This window comes from Octopus sinensis, linkage group LG4 (assembly GCF_006345805.1).
Source record: "Octopus sinensis linkage group LG4, ASM634580v1, whole genome shotgun sequence".
NCBI classification, from domain to species: Eukaryota; Metazoa; Mollusca; class Cephalopoda; order Octopoda; family Octopodidae; genus Octopus; species Octopus sinensis.
In genome coordinates this window covers 128,048,329-128,070,559 of record NC_043000.1, presented here as the reverse complement: position 1 = coordinate 128,070,559, position 22,231 = coordinate 128,048,329, and the positions used below count along the sequence as shown (strand labels likewise).

The window sequence follows — 22,231 nt, the reverse complement described above, 5'->3', positions numbered from 1 at the left end:
AAATACTTCAAAGTATTTAGTTATATTCTGAGTTCCATTCCCATTCAACTTCGCCTATCATATTCTTGGAGTCAAGTAAAATAAGTATGAAACAAATATTTGTGCTGATTAGATTTCCTCCTCTGAAATTTGTTACCTTTTATTAGAAATCCTTAATCTCTTCAATAAGTATAATCACAGTTCAAATTGTCTGGATTTAGCATCAATATTCCCATTGGGCTTTTCAGAGGCAAGGGACAAGTTGGTGAAGTATGATCTTTGATTGTTGGGCTTCACAGAGGTGATGACAAGTGATTGGGACCTTAGGGATATACTGTGCTAGAGGACTTGTCGAGCCAAGTGAAACCATAGCCATGAACATTGCCAGTGTCATGTAAATGACATCCGTGAAATCGTAGTCATGGCCATTACTGGTGTCATGTAAATGGCATCCATGTCAGTGATATGCAAAAAGGACCTGCTCTTGGAGTGATTGACACTAGGAAGGGCATCTAGCCATAGAAACCATGCCAAATCAGACTGGAACATGGTGCAGCTTACCAGTTCCAGTCAAACTCTCTAACCCATGCCAGCATGGAGAGTGGACGTTAAATGATGATGATGATGATGGTGATTAGCATTGTATTTTGAGGTAAGAAAATAAATGGTGCCACTACTACTGCTGGCTTGTAGAAGCAGAAAAATCATGTTTAGGCTTTGAACTCGCAAAAGGCTACACTATGGGATGTATTCTGCAAACTGATTCAATTCCTTAACCATTAATGTAAGCCATTCTACACGCCAGTCATGTTGTCTCTCATTTACATAAACCTAGGCAATGCAAATTGTTAATATTTATCGAAATAAAATACTCACTGCAGCTCTGTTTATTGATTTGAACACTACACTTGTTTCCAATCAGAAAAATCTTTGTAATCTACAACTGAGTTTTGGACAATTGAATAAATAGTGTCTGTAAAAATTTGGTAAATGAAATTATATCTAGACATCTCTCATATTTGCAAGTGATGATGTCACCACAGATCTGTTGAGTCAGATATGTTCTGGAGTATATTAAAAGAGATTTACAGGGACAAGCAGACTGTGAGAGTCAGGAGCTTAGTTATGTGAGCAGCAAAGCATAACATCAGCAAATATTTACATTTTGCAGGGGTTCCTCAGTTATGACTGTCAAAATGCTGTGTTGTAAAAAAAAAAAAAATATCTACATTAACACTAGACATACTTTCCACTTTCATAGGAACATACTTGCTTTGTTTTTTTTAACTCACATACAACAACTATACATAGAACTTTCTGATGTTATTCTGTTAATCTTCTTTGGATGATCATGTCAAGCTTTTAACAATAAACAGATGAAGAATTCAAAACAAACAACTACCCTTCCCATTCATCCAACTTTCAATTCACCCCATTGTTAATATGGTAACACATTAATTTCTTCTGGTTAAATATTAAAATATTTAATATATATTAAGATATCTCAATTTTTAATATGCAATATATTTGTCTTATATAATAGTTTAGATAAAGGAGTAATGATATATCTCAGCAGTTGATTGTTTCGGCACAAAAAGTATGAAACTGTTTATGGTACTTTAGTTACCATGCTAATCTTTCACCATATTTAATTAGGAAATCATTTGTTACATTCTTGTATATATTCTATGAGAATTGCAATTGATGGAGTAATCTTAGTGCAAGCTGAAAGATCATTGGTTTGTATCTTGTATGGTGATGTACTATGGCTCCAGCAAAAACACATAATATGTAATGGCCCAGTCCATCTTGCTATAAAATAGTCTCCATTTGGTGTTATAGATTCTGGGTCTGAATAGCAGAGACTTAGTGCAGTTGACAACTGTTTTCTTAGCTGATTGCTAAACTCATATCCTTTCATAATTTGTAATAGATAACCAGCCTGAGTGAATAATAAAACTGCTTCATCCTCAAATTATTCTTTCCTTTGTGATTGTCATACTAAACCTATTGAACAAATTAATCATTTCTGACACTGATGGTTTAAAACCATTTTTAAGTTGTCCTTTACCCCATGTCATCCAAGAATGAGCAGGCTTATGATCAAAGACATTTCAATCATCATCATCTCTTTTACTTATGCAGAGTGTAACTGATACTGCATTGTTTAGTGTGACCTTTCCTAAAATAGCATAGTGTGGTTCAAGGGACTTTTGGCTGCTATTTCTAGCAGATTGAGTAACTCCACAGAGCTTCCCTTGTTAACTCATGCACTTCATATTTGTCACTCATGTCTGTGATGAGATCTGTGATCCTATTAACACTTCCTGTTCTCAGAAAGCATAAATTGCTGAGAAAGTGAAAGTTATTTGCTTATACAGCTAGAGGAGAATTTTCTTTAATTGCTAACATGTAAATACCAATCTTCTTACCACACAGCTATGCCTGTGTCTATAGTAATTAAGAAATAGTGAGAACCAGATATATCCCATTAGTTTACACTCTTTGTTCTATTTCAATAGAAAGGTTCATAAGAATTATATCATTTCTGCCTTTTCTCACATAATTTATTGCCTATCCTGTTGTGTCTGGGGAGAGTAATTTTCTGTTTGTGCTTTATAATTTAACAGACTCACTGGTAAAATTTCCACTTATTTCTTATTTTTATTTTTCTAATTGTTTATCATTTAATGTTTTTTTTTTATTTGATTATTTTCCTTGTTTTTCCATGCAGAGAGGAAACAAAGGTGAATTTCTGGGAAGTATCATGGTCAAAGCCAATTATTGTGAAAAGACATATGGAGAAGCTAATAAATTTGATTGTACCAATGATTCTGATATAGACTTTAACTATAGTTTCTCTTTACTTTGTCCAAACAGTGATGCATATGTCATAGATGAATATGCATATAGACCTGTTGTGCGTAAGTAACAAACCAAAGGATTTGGTATTTTTGTTTTAGTTTTTTAGTTGGCTTTTTTTTTAAGTCAAGAAAAGAAAAAGAGAATCAGTATTATCTAGAAGGCCATTTGACTAATCTTGAGAAATTTTTATATTGCATAGTCAGGAGGAAGGGCAATGTCTATGACCCTTTTCATGGCCTCCAAAACTAGAGGGAAGGAAGACAAAAATATCTTTAAACCAAAGACCTGGCTTAAGGTGTGTTATCTGCTAAAGGCATCCAAGGTGTAATCTATAAAGTGTAGTTAAAAACATTGGATCATGGGTGTTGCATTGTCTCCTTGTGCAAGACACTTCACTTCGTGTCTACTCAGCTGAAAATGAGTGCCAGTGATAGCTGTGGGTTGCCCTTGTGACAGACTGACATCTTATTTAGGAATGAATTCTTGTACTTTCAGTTGCACCTTGGAAACTTGGTTAAACTCTGGCCTAATGAGACAAACTTTAACTTTTGATCTATAGGAGTGTAATTATTTGTTTTTGACTAAGTTTTCTAAAGCAAGGAACATTTAGTATTTGATGTAAGATAATAAGTTTTCCACACTGGTCATCATTGAGAAAGAATAGACACTCAATGTGTGCATGTGCAGAAAATTATAATTTATACTTTGCATATATTTCAGGTTTATTATTGGATATATTTGCTTGTTAATTAAACTGGTCATGGCAGTTTCCTCCTGTAGGTGTAAGGCCCACAGTTGTATAATTAATTCCTATGGAAAAGAAGTTTGTCATTGATTTAACTTGGCTAAACATACTCTAGCAATCATTCTTTCTCAAGAAGGTTTACATATTAAATGGAAATACTAGGAAGTAACTACATTTATCCTTGTTTATTATAGGTGTTTGGTTCCAAGAAAAGACTGTGTTAAGTGAATCAATAAGAAATGAATAATAGAACATATGGTAAAAATAGGTTTCGTTCCATGGCCCCAAGTTGTCCTGAGCAATGTGGATGTTTATTGGGGATTTTTTTGCTATCTGAGCAGAATTTTTTACTAATTGCTGCTCCAAATTATCACAAGTTACACTTGTGATAAGTGTAACTTGGTTCACAATGAGCACACTGTGGTATCATAAATCAATGATAAACAAAAGTAGATGTACTAACATTCTACTTTCCTGATTTGATGGAATTAGGATTTTCATAGTCCTCCAGGCCATAACAGAGGAATTTAAGACAGATGCACATGGGAGCTACTCTACACTGATGACTTTGTTCTTATTGCTGAATCACTACCAGAACTTGAGAAGAAATTGCAGGTGTGGAAGCAAGGTCTGGAATCAAATGGCTTTAGAGTTAATTTAACAAAGACCAAAGTCCTAGTAAGTAGGAAAACAGACAAATCACCTATCCCTTCAGGGAAATGGCTCTGTTCAGTATGTAGAATAGGTGTTGGTAGAAACTCCATACAGTGTACCCAGTGCAAACTATGGACACATAAGAGATGCAGTAGTATCACAGGAAAGTTAAAAGAGAAAGTAGTCGTTATATGTGGCTGATGTTCAAATGCATTAAACACCATGAATTTACAGACAAGAGACTCCTTCAAATGTATAGAGGCATCCTTAAAAGTAGTAGACAGTTTTTGCTACCAGGCGACCAAGTTATCAGTGGAGAAGGTAGTTCTGAAAGCATAGCTGCTAGAATAAGAATAAGCTGGATAAAGTTCAGAGAACTACTACTTCTGTTATTAACAAAGAGCCTCTCCTTCAGGCAAATTTTAGGGTTAGGCAATTTTATGATGCCTGCATACAAACAGCTATGCTACATGGCTGTGACTGCTGAAGAATGCATAAATTCGAAGGAAATTAAGGCAGTATGTTCTGCTGGATGGGTTATGCCAGTGTGCACATATGACAGGTTGTAAGTGATTTGAAAAAAAAAAAACTGGGTATACAAGGCATCAGATGTGTGCAAGAAGGATGACTGCAGTGGTATGGTAATGTGATTATCATCATCATCATCATTTAACGTCCTCTTTCCATGCTAGCATGGGTTGGACGATTTGACTGAGGACTGGCGAACCAGATGGTTGCACCAGGCTTCAATCTGATCTGGCAGAGTTTCTACAGCTGGATGCCCTTCCTAATGCCAACCATTCCAAGAGTGTAGTGGGTGCTTTTACGTGCCACCGGCATGAGGGCCAGTCTGACGGTACTGGCAATGACCACGCTCAAATGGTGTTTTTACGTGCCACCAGCACAGGAGCCAGTCCAGCACCACTGACAATGGATTGGGACAACTGAATCAAGAAGTGTTGATCTCTAATTCTGAAGGGAATATGTGAAAGGAGTACACCCAGGAAGATGTGGGATGAAATGGTGAGAAAGAGTCTTCAGACATTGGCCACACAGAGAAGTTGACAAGAGACTGAAACTTCTGGTGGTTTGATGCACTTGAGAAGACATTTCAAGCTAAGTAAATTGTGGCTGTTCATGCATACAGGCATGTCCTCTACATCTTACTCTCAACCAAGAGATCCTAGTTTTGCAGGCTTGTGGTGCCACATAAAAGCACTTGTGCTGATGCCATGCAAAAGTGCCCATACTGGTGCCATGTAAAAAGACAGTGCCAGTGCTACATAAAAAGCACCTGTGCCGGTACCATGTAAAAGTGCCTGTGCCAGCACTACGGAAAAGCACCCATACTGATTCCATATAAAAGCATCCAGCCATAGAAACCATGCCAAAATAGACAAATGGATTCCAGGCAGCTCTCCAGCCGGTCACCTCCTAGTAAACTGCCCAACCCATGCTTACATGGAGAATGATGATGTTGCTCTGTACTTACTGAGTATTAGAATTTAATATCTTTTATGTTAAATAATTCATAGAACCATTCCTTTAAAAGAAGGTTTACATATTAAAAGTTTGAATTCTACTGAGGTCAGCTTTGCCCTTCATCCTTTTGGAGTTGATAAAATAAATACCAATTGAGCACTGGGGTCAATGTAATCAACTTACCCACCTCCCACAAAATTGCTGACCTTGCGCCAAAATGTGAAACCATTATTATGAAATAACTTAAGGTGATAAGCTGGCAGTATTGTTAGCATGCAAGAAAAAAATGCTTAGTGACATTTGTTCTGACTTTTTACTTTCTGAGTTCAAATCCCATCAAGGTCAACTTTACTGTTCATCCTTTCAGGGTAAATAAAATATATAGCAGTCAAGTACTGGAGCCAGTGTAATCAACTTGTCACCTTTCCTCAAAATTACTGGCCTTGTGCCAAAATTAGAAAGAATTATTATGAAATACCTTATTATTAACTTACTACAACTTAGTTTTAAACCCTCCTACTTTCTGTGGGGTGGCAAGAGACCATCCAGCACATCCCGAGGCCCTGTCACAAACTTGCTCCCAGACCTAACCCATATCTTGCAAGTCCTCCTCACCACAGTCCTCTGCCAGGTCTTAACAGGTTTACCTTTCCACCTTAGCTCCACTCTCAAACCTAACTACATAATTAAAATTTTTTTTTTTGAGCACTCTGTCTGATGTCCAAATGATTCTTCCCTTGCTACATAATAACCTGTTATTAAAATATTTCAGATATTTTCTGTATTTCTAAAACTAACTTCATTTTTAAAATTTCAGTTACATTTATTAAAACGATCACCAAGGACAAAAAGAAAAAAGACGAGGAGAAAACAATTACTCTTGGCCAATGCACAGTTGATCTTTTACCTCTCGTCAAAGGTAAGTTGGTGTGGCTGGCTTTAACCAGATAGTATTAGTAGTTTCCCCTCATATACAGTGGGTAAAAAGCATTTAACCCACTCTGTAAAGTGGTTGGCATTAGGAAGGGCATCCAGCTATAAAACCATGGCAAAACTGACAGTGGAGTTTGATGCAGTTCTCTGACTTTCCAGCTCCTATTAAACTGTCCAACCCATGCCAGTATGGAAGATAGATGTTAAGTGATGATGATGATCAGGACATATGTATATATTGGTATTATTGTCATTATTATTATTATTATTATTATTATTATTATTATTATTATTATTATTATTATTGCCTTTGCACAGCTTCTAATGCTGGAGATGTACTACGGTGTCAGCTGTTCACTACCAGTGAACTAAGGTAGCACCTTCCGGAGTATTCGAGCAGTTCCAAGCAGTGCTGTTTTCTGCAAGTGCTTCACCCTTATTGCAGCCCCTATTTGTTCCATGTACTTCTCGAGATTTTTGCTCATTGTTCCCAGGGCTCCGACAATTATTGGTACTACTGTACCTTTTTCATCGACCACAACTGCTTAACTTCCCAAGCTAACCTGTCATATCTCTTGACATTTCTTTCTTCTTTATCACATACCTTGTCAGCTGGGCATGCTATATCTATGATCCAGCATAGTTTGTTTTCTTTCTCAATCAAGATTATATCTGGCTTCCTATTCTCTATCTCATGGTTGCACTGAATCATAAAATCCCATAGGATCTTTGCATTTCTATTTTCGATGATGCTGTCCATACTTGTTGCAAAGTGTCCAATGGACAAGCCTGGCTATATTGTCATGGCATCTCTTATATTCCTTCTGGGCTAGTGGCGTACATTGGCTGGTAATATGCCATACAGTTTCACCATTTTCTCCACAGATTCTGCACTTATCACTTTCTGCTGTGTTATCTATTCTGTATTTTATGTAGTTTGTTTTTAATGCTTGCTCTTGGGCAGCACAGATTAGAGCCTCTGTTTCCGGTTTTAAATCACTTTTAGTCATCCACAGCCATCTTTTTTCTTTGTCTGTTTTATCTTCAACATCCCTATGAAATTGACCATGCATTCTTTTCTTTACCTGCCTATTTTCAGTTTCATTCGTTTTCAATTTTTTGTATAGTGCTTTATCTTTGCAATCTTTCATCCTACACAAGCCTGACCTTCTTACTTGTAATAATAGCGGTTCTGTGGCATTTTTTTACATACCATGCTATGTTGTTTTCTTCTGCTCTAATGCTGTGTTCGCATCCAATAAGTCCTCTTCTCCCTTCCCTCTTCTTCTTCTTCTTTTTCTTCTTCTTCTTCTCATTATTATTATTATTATTATTATTATTATTATTATTATTATTATTATTATTAGTAGTAGTAGTAGTAGTATTGGGTTGTCTGGAATGTTCGTGCTTACCTTTCAACCTATTTTAGAACATGGTTGAGTCCATAAAATAGGATTTGACTACACCTCCATTTAGAGCACAGTTTAAGCTATCTTTTCATGGAAGAAGGTTTATGTTCCTATAACCTGTGTTAATTCTGTAAAATGGAAGATAAGAAACTTCATTTTCGGCACTTGATGCTTTTCTTTTTCCATAAACAGAAAAATGCCTCACAAGCAACCAAAAAAATATGCACAGTTTACAGTGATGTTTCTTTATTCAAAAGAACTGTATGGAAGTGGTTTGCAAGGTTCCGAGCTGGAGATTGTAGCCTTATTGATAAAGAGTGATCAGGCAGACCATCCACTACAGATGATGACCAAATCAAGTCATTAATTGAGAATAACCCATATTGCACAACCTCAGAATTGGCAGAAAGCCTCAACCCATCAAAATCCATCGTTCATGAGCACCTGGTAAATCTTGGGTACACAAATTACTATGATGTTTGGGTACCACATGAGTTGAGTGAGAAGAACCTTTTGGATCACATTTCCATCTGTGATTTGCTTTATAAGCGGAATGAAAACGCACCTTTTTTAAAGCAAATTGTGACAGGTGATAAGAAATGGATTATCTACCGAAATGTTCAGAGGAAGCGATCCTGGAGTAAGCGACATGAGCCACCCTTAGCCACCCCAAAAGTGGATCTTCACCTTGAAAAAGTCTTGCTTTGTGTCTGGTGGGATTGGAAAGGAATTCTGTACTATGAGCTTCTCCCAAGTAACCAGACAATTAATTCTGAGAAATACTGCACAGAACTGGACAAGTTAAAAGCAGCAATTGAAGAGAAACGTCCAGAATTGGCCAACAGGAAGGGTGTTGTTTTCCAACATGATAATGCAAGACTGCACATTTCTTTAGCAACCAGACAAAAATTGCTGCAGCTCGACTGGGATGTGTTACTCCACCCTCCATATTCACCAGATATTGCTCCTTCGGATTTCCACTTTTCAGGTCTCTGCAGAATAGTCTTAATGGTAAAAATTTCAATTCCTTGGATGATGTAAGAAGATACCTTGATGAATTCTTTGCTATGAAACCACCTCAATTCTGGGAAGAGGGTATTTTCAAGTTAAAGGAAAGATGGAGATGCATTGTGCAACAAAATGGTTCATATTTGGTTGATTAAAAATGTAATGGCAAGTATTTATTGACTTTTTTCTTTCCTTTAAAAATCGGCATGAATATTCTGGACAACCCAATAGTAGTAGTCTTGACCAATTTTTGACTGAGTTTTCTTTTTTCAGGAGAAATAAGCCATGAAACAACTATAGAATTAGTATCGATTCCTGGTTCAATATTGGAATGTTTCTTACCAGATGTTCCAAAGGTATGTACAGAAAAAAAAAACATCTTTGAAATAATGAGTTTCTCTTAATGGTGACCCTTTTTATCAGTTATATGGTTAAAAGAAAATACATATAGGGGCAGGTGTGGCTGTGTGGTAAGAAGTTTGCTTTCAAGCCACATGATTCAGGTTCAGTCTCACTGCATGGCACCCTGGGAAAATGTCTTCTACCGTAGCCCTGGGCCAACTAAAGCCTTGTGAGTGGATTTAGTACATGGAAACTGAAAGAAGCCTATTGTGTATACGTATATATATGTACAGATATATACTTGTACATGTGCATGTGTGTGTGTCTTTCTGTTTGTGTCTGTACCTCTGCCCCTTGCCAACCATTGTTGGTCTGTTTATGTCCCTGTAATTTAGTAGTTCAACAAAAGAGATGCATAGAAGAAGTACCAGATTTCAAAAAGAAAAATAAGTACTCAGATAGATTTGTTTGATTAAAACCTTCCAAAGTGGTGACCAGCAGGGCCACAGTCTAATGATCGAAACACATAAAAGTTAAAAGACACCCACTAGGATCATAGGTATGCAGATAATTAACACTCTACCAACATCAGTGAAAATAATCCTGATTCTATAATCAGGATTGGCTTAAAGCTAAACTACAATAACTCTCATGAAGAGATTACTTTTTTTCCACCAAAGTCCTAATAAGTAGGAAGGCAGGCATACCACAAGTCCCTTCACGTAGTTGGCCTTGCTTGATCTGTAGAAAAGGTATAGGTAGAAACTCTATAAGATGTACCCAGTGTAAGCCATGGACACATAAGAGGTGCAGCAATATCAAAGGAAGGCTAACTAGGAAGATAGTTTTTGTATGTGGCGGATGCTCAGGAACAATAAACACTGAAAATGTGCAGAGAACAACTTCTGCTACATTCCAAGGAGAAAAACTAGAAGTAGTTGATAGCTTCCTTTACCTAGGTGACCAAGTCAGTAGCTGGGGAAGGTGTGCTGAAAGTGTAGCTGCTAGAATAAGAATAGCCTGGGCAAAGTTCAGAGAGCTCTTACCTGACAATGGCCTAATAAAATCTTTTATACACAAAAAAAGCAAAAAAAAAAGCAGTTTATGTGCTTATGTGCCAGCCTTTAGTTGCAGTTGCAGAGTGATGATGTGAGATAAAACTTCTACTGGGTAGGATACCTGAGTATCAGAGACAACATTTCCATACTACTGATACCTATTATCTATTATCAACAGTTAGATGAACTTAAAAATAAATATAAAGTGTTCTGCACAGAAATATAGCAAAACTCCATCTTCAGATTTGGACTTGTCACCCATAGTCTCATATCTAATTGTCTAGTTCTTAAATATACAAGATAAATTTTTAAAAACACTGTAAGAAGATAATAGACTAAATTATTTTATTTATTTTTTCTTCATTTTTCAGCCTGAAATCGATGTCTGTATATCAATATCAAAATCCCTTCTGGAGAGAGAAGAATTATCTGGTTACAATATCATGACCATAACAATCGAATCTCTTAACTCACCACCAGAAACTTTAGTTCTACAAAATCATGTACTGACAGCAGCTATTTCAGTACCTATTATCGATCATGTAAGACTTCTTTATCTATGATATTTGTACGTGTGAAATAAATATAGTTGCTATAGATGAAATAATCGTGATCAGTCAACAGAAATACATATTATTATATATAATTAACCAGTTGGTGAATGTTGTGTGTGTGTGTCTAAATGTTTACACACACACATGCACACACATGTAGTTAGAGTAATAATGCTAATTAATTATGCATCTACACTTTGACTCTGATTTGATATTTTCTCATGTTGAGTAGACCAATCTTTTGACCTTGACCTTGGCCAGAACTTCCAAGCAATGAACAGGAGCATACTTACCTCTGACTTTAGAAACTTCAATTTATCTCCCTTGCCTCTCTAGGTAATGATGATGACAACGATGTTAGTAAACTTCCTATGCTGAGCTCTATTCTCTTGTTTCCTTACCTGAGTGACGCAGAAATGAAACTCTTCCTGCAGAAGTAACTATCCTCCTTCATGGTTTCCTCAAGAATATTGCCTCATGCAGGAGATTTCATGTATTTTAACATTTTAAATGCCAGCACTAACTTCAGCAAACATCTTTGTCCAAGTGATGAATGGCAGGCATCTCACAACATTTCTCCTTGACTGCTAGATCCATTGGTTTATGCTGTGTTAGGAGCTAGTTGAAGCATTCTCCACTGCCTTTCATTATTGGCCTTTCATTAGAGATCAGTGGTGGCTCGTGTATAGGCATTGTAGAACTGCAGCACCCTCTATTTCCAATTGATATTATTGATAACATTCAATACAATGAGTCCTTTTTTCTTTAATTCTTTCTTTATACTTGTACATTATATTATCCTTAAGCTTAACGTCAGTAGCCATCCCCTAGTTTATGAAGAAAATACAAAAATCTTTGTATAGAACTGTGCGTTTCACAGTTCCAGCAACATGGTGTTTGGCTGTTGTGTGCTTGCTCACATGTCCGAGATAGGAAGCTTCACACTAGGGAAAGAGAGCACTGTTGTTCACTCAGTGCTGACCCCAGTGTTCTGGTGAAGGGTAGTGTTTCTCTTTGACTCCACGTGTGTTGTGCTTAAAAACATGTTTATATTCTTGAATATGATAAAGTGTAGAATTAGATTATTATACAGCTTCCAACTTCAATGTTGCTGCCAGGGTTTGAAAAATAGGGCATTCCCCGCCCCCAATTTTGTGATTTAGGTGGGATTTTTGAAAATCAGGGTAGAATTCACAGCTGTGTTCAGTAAACAAATTAAACACACTACCTGGCAGTGGCTAAAATGCGATCTGATCAAATTTATGCATAAATTTTCTTTTTATATGTTTGTTTCCTTTTACACTATATAAAAACAATGGCTAAAAATTTTCTAAAGCAGCAACCCAACTAATTTTATCTATGAGCTGCTACTGGTATTGATGTTTTCTGGTGCTTGACTGATGCTACAAAACATTCCTGATGCTATACAGAATCTTTATTGCATCATAGAAATTGTGCATGCTTCTTAGGAAGAGTGTCCACTCATAGAAATCACTCTAAAACAGACATCGGTGGATAATATGGTCCTCTAACTCACCATATTATGTCAAATTATCCAACCCATGCCAGCAGGGAGAGTAGATATTAAATGGTTATGGTACACACTGTGTGTGTGTATGTGTGTGTGTGTGTGTTTGTGTGTGTGAAGGTACTTGGCCTAGTGGTTTGCGTATTGCATTCACAGTTGCTAGATCATGGGTTTGATTTCCTAACCGTGTAGCATGTTGTGTTCTTGAGCAAAACACTTCATTTCCCATCGCTCCAGTCCACTCAGCTGTGAATGAGTAACCCTGTGAGAGAATAGTCTTCTGATCAGAGGGAATGTTGACATGCTTGCTTATCCAGTGGGGTAGCATCATTCAAAGGTTAAATCAATGCAAAGCGTATTGTGACCTGTGGTGCATAACATCTGATAGTCTGGTCAACATCATGATATACACACACACGTGCACGCACACACACACACACATCCCCAAAAGTGAAACCTCTCTGACTCCATCAACTACTGACCTATTACTCCACTCTTAATATTTCAAAGATGATGGAGAGTCACTAACAACAATTTTTTTCTGACACCTTTAATCACACTTCCTCCTTAGTGACTATCAGTGCATCTTCCATAAAGCCAGATCTGCTGGAGTGCTACTCTCCTATATCATTTGTTAATGGACTTTTGCCCTTGAGAAATTTGGTAAAAAGTATTGCTGATCTTGATAGCAAAGCACTTCTACTGTTGATAATAAAATTAGCCTACAAATCTTCTAGCAGACCTGCCCACCTCATTTCCAGTATCTTTAAGGTGACATCACCATCACTGTGATCACCATGACTGATCAGGCTATCAGATGTTGCTACACATCGCTGGTCACAATGCGCTTTGCATTGTTTTAGCCTTCAAATGACGCCACCCCACTGGCTAAGAGTGAGAGAAAGTTGTGGCGAAAGAGTACAGCAGGGATCACCACTACCCTCTGTCAGAGCCTCTTGGAGCTTTAGGTGTTTTTGCTCAATAAACACTCACAATGCTCGGTCTGGGGATCAAAACTGCGATCCTACAACTGCGAATTCACTGCCCTAACCACTGGGCCATTGCTTTAAGGTGACATATCAGCCTAAAAATCAACCTCTTCAACACCTTGAACCTTTCACCCTTCCAATCATGTCTAGTTTGTCAATCTTCAAACAAAAATTGCCTATCTATGGGAACTAACTGTCTCTTGTTTCTTGGACTAAAGCTTTCTTGTTAAATTTCACCATTGCAATATGTGCTAATAAGGTTCTCTCTGACCCACACTATATTAATTCTAATGTGCCCTGAAGATTAGTTTTGTTCTCCATAATATTTTTCCTGCAAACCAATGATTTATTTGTCATCATCTCCAACAACTTTTACTTCTATGCAGATGATGACACTCTTCATTCCTTCCTGATTTTAGTATCTAGATATCATTCACAGGCAACTTTGATACCTCATACTACACCTGCACTGCTTCCATAAACAGAGACTTGAAAAACATTCTCCAATAGTAGAATTAGAAGTTGTTAAATCTACATAAAAGTTTGGAAATAGAATTTTTAAAAATGCAATGTTGCAAAATTAATTTTTCATGATTTCATTCAGAAAGAAAACATTCTTGTGTTTGTTGGAAACCAGCACCGAAGTCCAGGTGATAAAGACCCATTATGTAAACAGAAGAAATGGGTCAACCCTCTTCCAGCTACTGGACATGCTGTGTACATTCCAAACAGGTAAATCATTTCAACCCAATGACCATCTAGAATTACTACAACATTCTGAACATAGGTGTAGGTGTGGCTGTGTGGTAAGAAGTTTGCTTTCTAACCACATGGTTCCAGGTTCAGTCCCACTGCATGACACCTTAGGCAAGTGTCTTCTTTAGCCTTGGGCTGACCAAGGCCTTGTGACTGGATTTGGTGGATGGAAGCTGAAAAAAGCCCATCATGTGTTTGTGTGTGTGTGTGTGTGTCTGTCTGTCTGTCTGTTTGTGACTGTGTTTGTCCACCACCACCTCCACCACTTGACAACAGCTGTCGGTGTGTTTGCATCCCCGTAACTTAGTAGTTCAACAAAAAAATAAGTTAACAAAAAAATAAGCACTGGGGTAAATTCATTCAACTAAAAATTCTTCAAGGCAGTGCCCCAGCATGGCCACAGTCTAATAACTGAAACAAGTAAAAAAAAAAGGTAAAAAGTAAATCACTAAATGTTGTCAACTTTTTCTTTTATATGCAAATTATTACAAATATTTCCCTTTCTGTTATAAATATATAAAAAAAATATAGATTCTAGAAGCAGTAAATATCTAAAATACATGCATGCTTTTACGTATATCATTTTTCTAATTAATAATATATTATTTTTCATTTTAGTTTCATCTTCAATGATCCAAAAGAAAATGAAGATGGAGACTTTCGATCAAAGGAAAACAAAGAATACAGAAAACATTCAGAAATGGAAAAATCAAAATTTATTTGGAACATGGAACGAAGATGTTTTCTCCATCAAACTGGGGCCAAACAGTATGTTTTACAAAATTGCTTAACACAATAATAGAAGTTGATAATATGAATGGGTCTGACTGAGGCAAGTAAAATCAAAATCGAAATCAAATTCGATGACTGGCATCCGTGCTAGTGGAGCACTAAGAGTACCATAGGAGTGTAATCATTGCCAGAGCAACAAGCTGGCCTCCGTGCCAGTGGCACATAAAAAGCACCATTCAAACGTGATCGTTACCTGTGTTGCCTTACTGGCACTTGTGCTGGTGGCACGTGAAAAAACATTCGAGCGAGGTCCTTGCCAGTGCCCTCTTATGATAAAAGGCAGATTTTCTCTGCCTGTTCCCATGTTTCTTTTTAATACAATTCTACAATATAGAATTTCTTCAATTGGAATTTACCTATGATTTTTCCAAGTAGATTCGATTGGGTCATGGCATGTAAAGTTTTTTCAATTTGACTCCCAATTAAGCAAAAATTCGAGAAAACTCAATATTTTACGATTTACCTCTCTGATTTCAAGTGGTTTACTCCTGCTATTACCACCACAATTTCTCTTACTTTCTCTTTGCAAGTGTGAAACTATTAAAGTGAAAGTATTTATATAACAGGGATGAGCCATTAATACTGGTCATCCTTTTTGCTAGAGGAAGATGGTTTTTGTATGTGGCAGATGCTCAGGAACAATAAACACTGAAAATGCTCTGAGACCAACTTCCGTCACTTTCCAGGGAGAAAAACTAGAAATAGTTGATAGTTTCCGTTACCTAGGTGACCAAGTCAGCAGCGGGGGCGGGTGTGCTGAAAGTGTAACTGCTAGAGTAAGAATAGCTTGGGCAAAGTTCAGAGAGCTCTTACCTCTGCTGGTGACAAAAGGCCTCTCGCACAGAGTGAAAGGCAGACTGTATGATGCGTGTGTACGAACAGCCATGCTACATGGCAGTGAAACATGGGCCGTGACTGCTGAGGATATGCGTAAGCTCGCTAGAAATGAAGCCAGTATGCTCCGATGGATGTGTGATGCCGGTACTCACACTCGGCAGAGTGTAAGTACCTTGAGAGAAAAGCTGGACCTAAGAAGCATCAGTTGTGGTGTGCAAGAGAGACGTTTGCGCTGGTATGGTCATGTGGCGAGAATGGATGAAGATAGTTGTGTGAAAAAGTGCCACACCCTAGCGGTTGAGGGAACCTGTGGAAGAGGCAGACCCAGGAAAACCTGGGACGAGGTGGTGAAGCACGACCTTCGAACTTTAGGTCTCACTGAGGAAATGACTAGAGACCGAGACCTCTGGAAGTGTGCTGTGCGCGAGAAGACCCGGCAGGACAAGTGAGTCCATAACCCGTGGCCTTCTACATGGGATGGAGCCAGCCTACGTACGCATACCTTCCCTTCTTGGGACACAAAACTCTACTTGTGAAGACGTGATGAGGCAAGTGAGGATCAGAATCGAAATCGATCAATGGAAATTGCGGATGTGCTACCAATGCCGGTGGCATGTCAAAACTCTGCTTGTGAAGACCCGTTGAGGCAAGTGACAATCAGAATCAAAATCGATCAATGGAAATCGATCAATGGAAATTGCAGATGTGTTACCAGTGCCGGTGGCATGTAAGAGAACTTTCCGTTTTGCGACCGTTGCCAGCACCGCCCCGTTTCGTGTCCGTTGCCAGCCTCACCTGGCCCTCGTGCCGGTGGCACATAAAAAGCACCATCCGTTCGTGGCCGTTTGCCAGCTCTGTCTGGCACCAGTGCGGGTGGCACGTAAAAAGCACCCACTACACTCACGGAGTGGTTGGCGTTAGGAAGGGCATCCAGCCGTAGAAACACTGCCAGATTTGACTGGGCCTGATGAAGTCTTCTGGCTTCACAGACCCCAGTAGAACCGTCCAACCCATGCTAGCATGGAAAACGGACGCTAAACGATGATGATGATGATGATGATGATGAAGATCCGCTATGGTCTTATATGCTACACCACTGGTTTTCAATTCATATTAATCAAATTAATATTCAATTTTTCACCCTTATTATGTGTGTGTGTGTATTAGCAATTCGTATAAAATTGCATCAATGACTTGAACTTGAATAAGTGGTTTCACATAAATGGAGATAAATTAAAAAGGTTTGTTGTTATTATTATTACTGTTTGACTATTGTAATCACGTTTGTTGGTTCCTTGTCAGGGAAACGTTGTTGTGTTGCATTTGTTAAATAATTGTAAACCGTAACCCTCCCCCTTACGGAGAAGGGGCTTTGGTTATTGTTTAAAAATTGAATTGTGTCCCTGTTTCGGGAAATTGACAATATTTTCACCGTCTTTACGGAAGCATTTTTGTTAAAATGCCTTCGATAGAAGAAAGTCCAAAAATGAATTTCGCTGCAGCCGTACACTTCTATACAAGAGGGAGGACAAGATCCAATTGATCGAAATTGCAAGAGACAGGCCTACAATTCCAGTCTGTTATATATTTTGAGTATTGTTATCACTAGTGATATCAAGATATAACTTAGTATTTTGTATTTTATGTGTAGATGTATATATATAGATGTACATGCAATATGTACACATATATATATATACACATATATACATGCATAATATATCTACCCATACACACATACGCACATACACACACATACATAGGGGCAGGTGTGGCTGTGTGGTAACAAACTACGTTCCAAACACATGGTCCTGGGTTCAGTCCCACTGTGTGGTGACTTGGCATGTGTAGGCACAAACACTCTGTCTTTACATTTGCTGCGTGAGACATGTTTTAATGTTGACGAGCTTGCCAAGTACATAGCCGACAATGAGCCAAAGCGCCTTCCAGAACAGAAGTTCACTTACAACTCCGTTGTTAATTCAGTCCGGGCCAAAGCTGGGGGGATTTTTTTCCTGGACGCTCCTGGGGGCACTGGGAAAACTTTTGTCAACAAATTAATATTGGCTGAGATTAGGCGAACACAAGGCATTGCCCTAGCTGTGGCATCATCTGGAATTGCGGCCACTTTGTTGCCAGGCGGCAGGACAGCTCACTCCACTTTCAAGCTCCCGCTTGACTTAGCGAAGACTAAGACACCAACTTGCAACATCAGTAACAGCTCCGATCAGGCAGAAGTCTTCAGACGATGCAAGCTTATCGTTTGGGATGAATGCACGATGGCCCCTCAGAGACATCAAACACTCTTCAGCTCCCATGGGAGGCATAACACTTCTTCTTTCAGGGGACTTCCGACAAACACTTCCCGTTATTCCCAAAGGGACTAGAGCTGATGCACTAAGTGCGTGTCTTAAGTCATCCACATTGTGGCCACTGGTGAAGACTCTCAAACTTCACACAAATATGCGTGCTCATATGCGATGTGATATCACATCAGCAGCATTTTCTCACACCCTCCTTGCACTTGGCGAAGGCAAAATACCAGGGGATGAAAATGGTAATATTGCCATCGATTCCATTTGTACCATTGTTAAAAAGCCTTCTGATCTCAGAGATGCAGTGTTCCCAGATCTACAAGCTAATTATCACAATATGGATTGGATTGGCCAAAGGGCTATTCTGGCCCCGAGGAATAAAACTGTTCACCATATTAATGATGAAATGCTAAAACTCATTCCTGGGGATGTCTATGTATATAAGTCTATCGATACAATTCCTGATCCAGAGGATGTCATCAACTATCCAATAGAGGTACTCAATTCCTTTGAGCCCCCTGGACTACCACCACACATTCTCAAACTTAAAGTTGGTGCCCCTATAATGCTCATTAGAAATTTGGTTCCCCCAAAACAATGCAATGGCACACGTTTCATTGTTAAGTCCTTATCTCCCAATCGGATTGAGGCCAACATTATCACAGGGTGCGGTCGAGACAACGTTGTGCTCATACCTAGGATGCATCTTTTCCCATCAGGAGCAGACCTACCTTTCATATTTCGGAGGTCCCAGTTGCCAGTAAGGTCATATTTCACAATGTCAATTAACAAAGTGCAGGGTCAAACACTGTCTGTGGCGGGAATACATTTGGGAGAGCCATGTTTCTCTCATGGTCAGCTTTATGTTGCCTGCTCGCGTGTCGGCAGCAACAGCGATGCTTTCGCATTCGTTCCACAACGAAAAACAAAAAACATTGTGTACAAGGAGGTTTTATAGGATTACGTTTCATCATTTTCGAACACGTTAGTATTTCACTTACATACTACTCTCTTTTATGATGGCATTTACATTTTTAGGCGTTTCATGACATTAATTCACACTTAACCAACACCTGTCCTTTGCTCACCTCTATTTCTATCCATTCATCATCAAACCACCAGCCTCATCTTCTATATCCAACGTACATGACACATCTACCCCCTACATCTACACTCTCACTGTTAAAGTTTACATAAGCGACAACACGATCGCAACTTACACTTTGGAAATTAAGCAACAGATCATTTAATCATAATGCCCATCAATGAAAACATCTCCACCACTGTGTTGTGATTCATCTATTCAGCACAACTACAGTCTTGCCGGTCTGACATATGGTGAGTAGATGCTATTGTTCTATATTTTATAAATTACCCATATTTACTTACCCATGCTTCATTCCCCTCTTGCCTACATAGGGCATCCATTCTCTTTTAACACAGCATGAAGTTTTGTAACAGCACATCCGCTGCCGTTCGTGGAAAACGAAGAGACCCTATTCACCTGCAAACGTTTTACACCGCCTTCCACGACTATCAAATTCTTACAATTATGAGAACAATAACATGGCTCTTTTCAAGGCAACCTCACATTCAATTCTTACACCATTCTACGAGGGGTTAGGAACCCCTTTACACAGCTTTCTATACACTTACAAATACATTCATTCGCCATAAACTTATATCAATATTTGCCTGAATAATCATCATAATTCAGTGCAATCATTAGCAGTACTTTCAAGCAATTCAGCCCCGAGCATCGCCGGGAAATTCTGCTAGTTCTCTATAAAGGATATCTAAGTATTCAGTTACTGGAATTATTTGCTACACAAAAATTGTGTAAGCAACTTCACTTTTCCCTGTCTATTATTGTTATGTCTGAAGGTAGTGAGATGGCAGAAATGTTAGCATGTCAAGCGAAATGCTTAGTGGCATTTCGTCTGTTTTTACTTTCTGAGTTCAAATTCCGCCAAGGTTGACTTTGCCTTTCATCCTTTCGGAGTCGATAAATTAAGTATCAGTTGCATACTGGAGTTGATCTATTCGACTGGCCCCTTCCCCCAAAATTTCAGGCCTTGTGCCTAGTGTAGAAAAGATTATTGATATGAACTGTTTTAAGATGGCGAGCTGGCAGAAACGTTAGCACACCGGGCGAAATGCGTAGCCGTATTTCATCTGCCGTTACGTTCTGAGTTCAAATTCCGCCAAGGTCGACTTTACCTTTCATCCTTTCAGGGTTGATAAATTAAGTACCACTTACGCACTGGGGTCGATGTAATCAACTTAATCTGTTTGTCTGTCCTTGTTTGTCCCCTCTGTGTTTAGCCCCTTGTGGGTAGTAAAGAAATAGGTATTTCGTCTGTCTTTACATTCTGAGTTCAAATTCTGCCACGGTCAACTTTGCCTTTCATCCTTTCAGGGTCGATAAATTAAGTACCAGTTGTGTACTGGAGTTGATCTAATTGACTGGCTCCCTCCCCCAAAATTTCAGGCCTTGTGCCTAGAGTAGAAAAGACTATTGTTATGTCTGGTTTATTTTTTTTTAATTTCTTATCCTTTTGAATGGGAAAATCTCATAAAATTTTGCATATCTCTCTTTTGGCAGTCTTTTGGAAACTATAACAGCAAAGCGATACCTGCCACTGGAAATATTGCGTATAACTGTTCCAACTGGGGGCAGACTTAAAAAGGTATGTTAAGAGAGTAAAATATTGAATTAAATAAAAATGCAGTGAAATGAGCTGATGTAAAAATGAGAATATATTTTAGATGTATTCAATATGTTTTTTTGTATTTCATTTTAAAACTGAATTTTAAATATTTTCAATACAGAAATGAAGAAATGCATTTAACACAATGAGAATACTGTTTTGTCTTTAAGCATGAAGATGAAGGAACAGCATCTTTTCATGGAGTAGTGTACATTGATTGCAGTCCACTTCTGTATCCTGGAGGTAAGTTTATAAAATGAATGTGGATAAAACCATTGAATAAAAGACAAGCATGATCAATCATGATCAATCACATCTATGTATATTTTTAATTAAATCTTCTTGATGACGGATAATTAAAATGAAATATAATTATTTTACTGTCAATTACAGTAGTATGTTAAATGATCTGCTAGGGCTGTTAAGATAAATAAAGATTAAGACCGATAATACAGTTAAGAGATTAACAAAATATGCAGTTTTAAATATAAGAAGTTGGCCTTACCATCTTTATAAATGTTAGGCAGCACTGGTGTAAAAGTAATATTTTATATTGATTTTTGGAGATTAAATTCTCACAGAATAGCCAAATACTTGAAAGGATAGAGTTACTAGAAATATTGTGAAGTATTGAGTGGTGTAGTAGTTAATTCTGATAAATGTCTTATAGTTTAGAGATACAGTACTAGTAATTTTCTCAATGGTGAACATAACTTTTTCAAAGGCTTTTGAGATCTCAATGAACAAAAGAGTACAACATTTTCAATTCCTTATTAAATGCATCTTAAATCCAGATTCTACATTGTACACTATCAAATACAGAATTGGTTAAAAACCAGTCATCATCGTCATCATCATCATCATCATTTGACATCCATGTTCCTTGCTGGCATGGGTTATCATGCTCCAGAAAGCATCCAGTCCATTTACAGCATGGACTGGGCACTTTTTCCATACCACCTGCACTATTGAAGTCACCTTGCAGCTCATGGAACTATCAGGTCATCCCATAAGTTCTGTCCGACTTTACCTTTTTTAAAATTGAATGAAATTTAATAGTATTTTAGAATGTCTAATGGAATTAAAAATTATTTTTATGCATTTGTGTACATTTAAACTAATTAAATATTATTTTACAGAATAATAGAATTAAAATTTCTTTGATTAAAACCCTTTCTAACATGGAAGTATCCAAAGAGCATTTGAGACACATAATGCTTTATGAGTACAAAAAAGGAAACTCTGCAGCCGAAGCAACTCGAAACATACATTCA

The 22,231-nt window shown here is 37.9% G+C and overlaps 1 protein-coding gene across 2 annotated transcripts in view; it reads left to right on the top strand.

Moving 5' to 3' along the window:
* LOC115210839 (cilia- and flagella-associated protein 70-like) overlaps positions 1-22,231 on the top strand; it is a 70,888-nt gene that overhangs the window by 3,962 nt on the left and 44,695 nt on the right. For both annotated transcript variants that reach the window (XM_036502478.1, XM_029779593.2), the window contains exons 3-10: positions 2,714-2,903; positions 6,543-6,644; positions 9,349-9,431; positions 10,847-11,017; positions 14,151-14,278; positions 14,921-15,070; positions 20,852-20,936; positions 21,128-21,200. In XM_036502478.1, the coding sequence (XP_036358371.1) occupies positions 2,714-2,903; positions 6,543-6,644; positions 9,349-9,431; positions 10,847-11,017; positions 14,151-14,278; positions 14,921-15,070; positions 20,852-20,936; positions 21,128-21,200 (982 nt within the window). The remainder of the gene's footprint in view (positions 1-2,713; positions 2,904-6,542; positions 6,645-9,348; positions 9,432-10,846; positions 11,018-14,150; positions 14,279-14,920; positions 15,071-20,851; positions 20,937-21,127; positions 21,201-22,231) is intronic.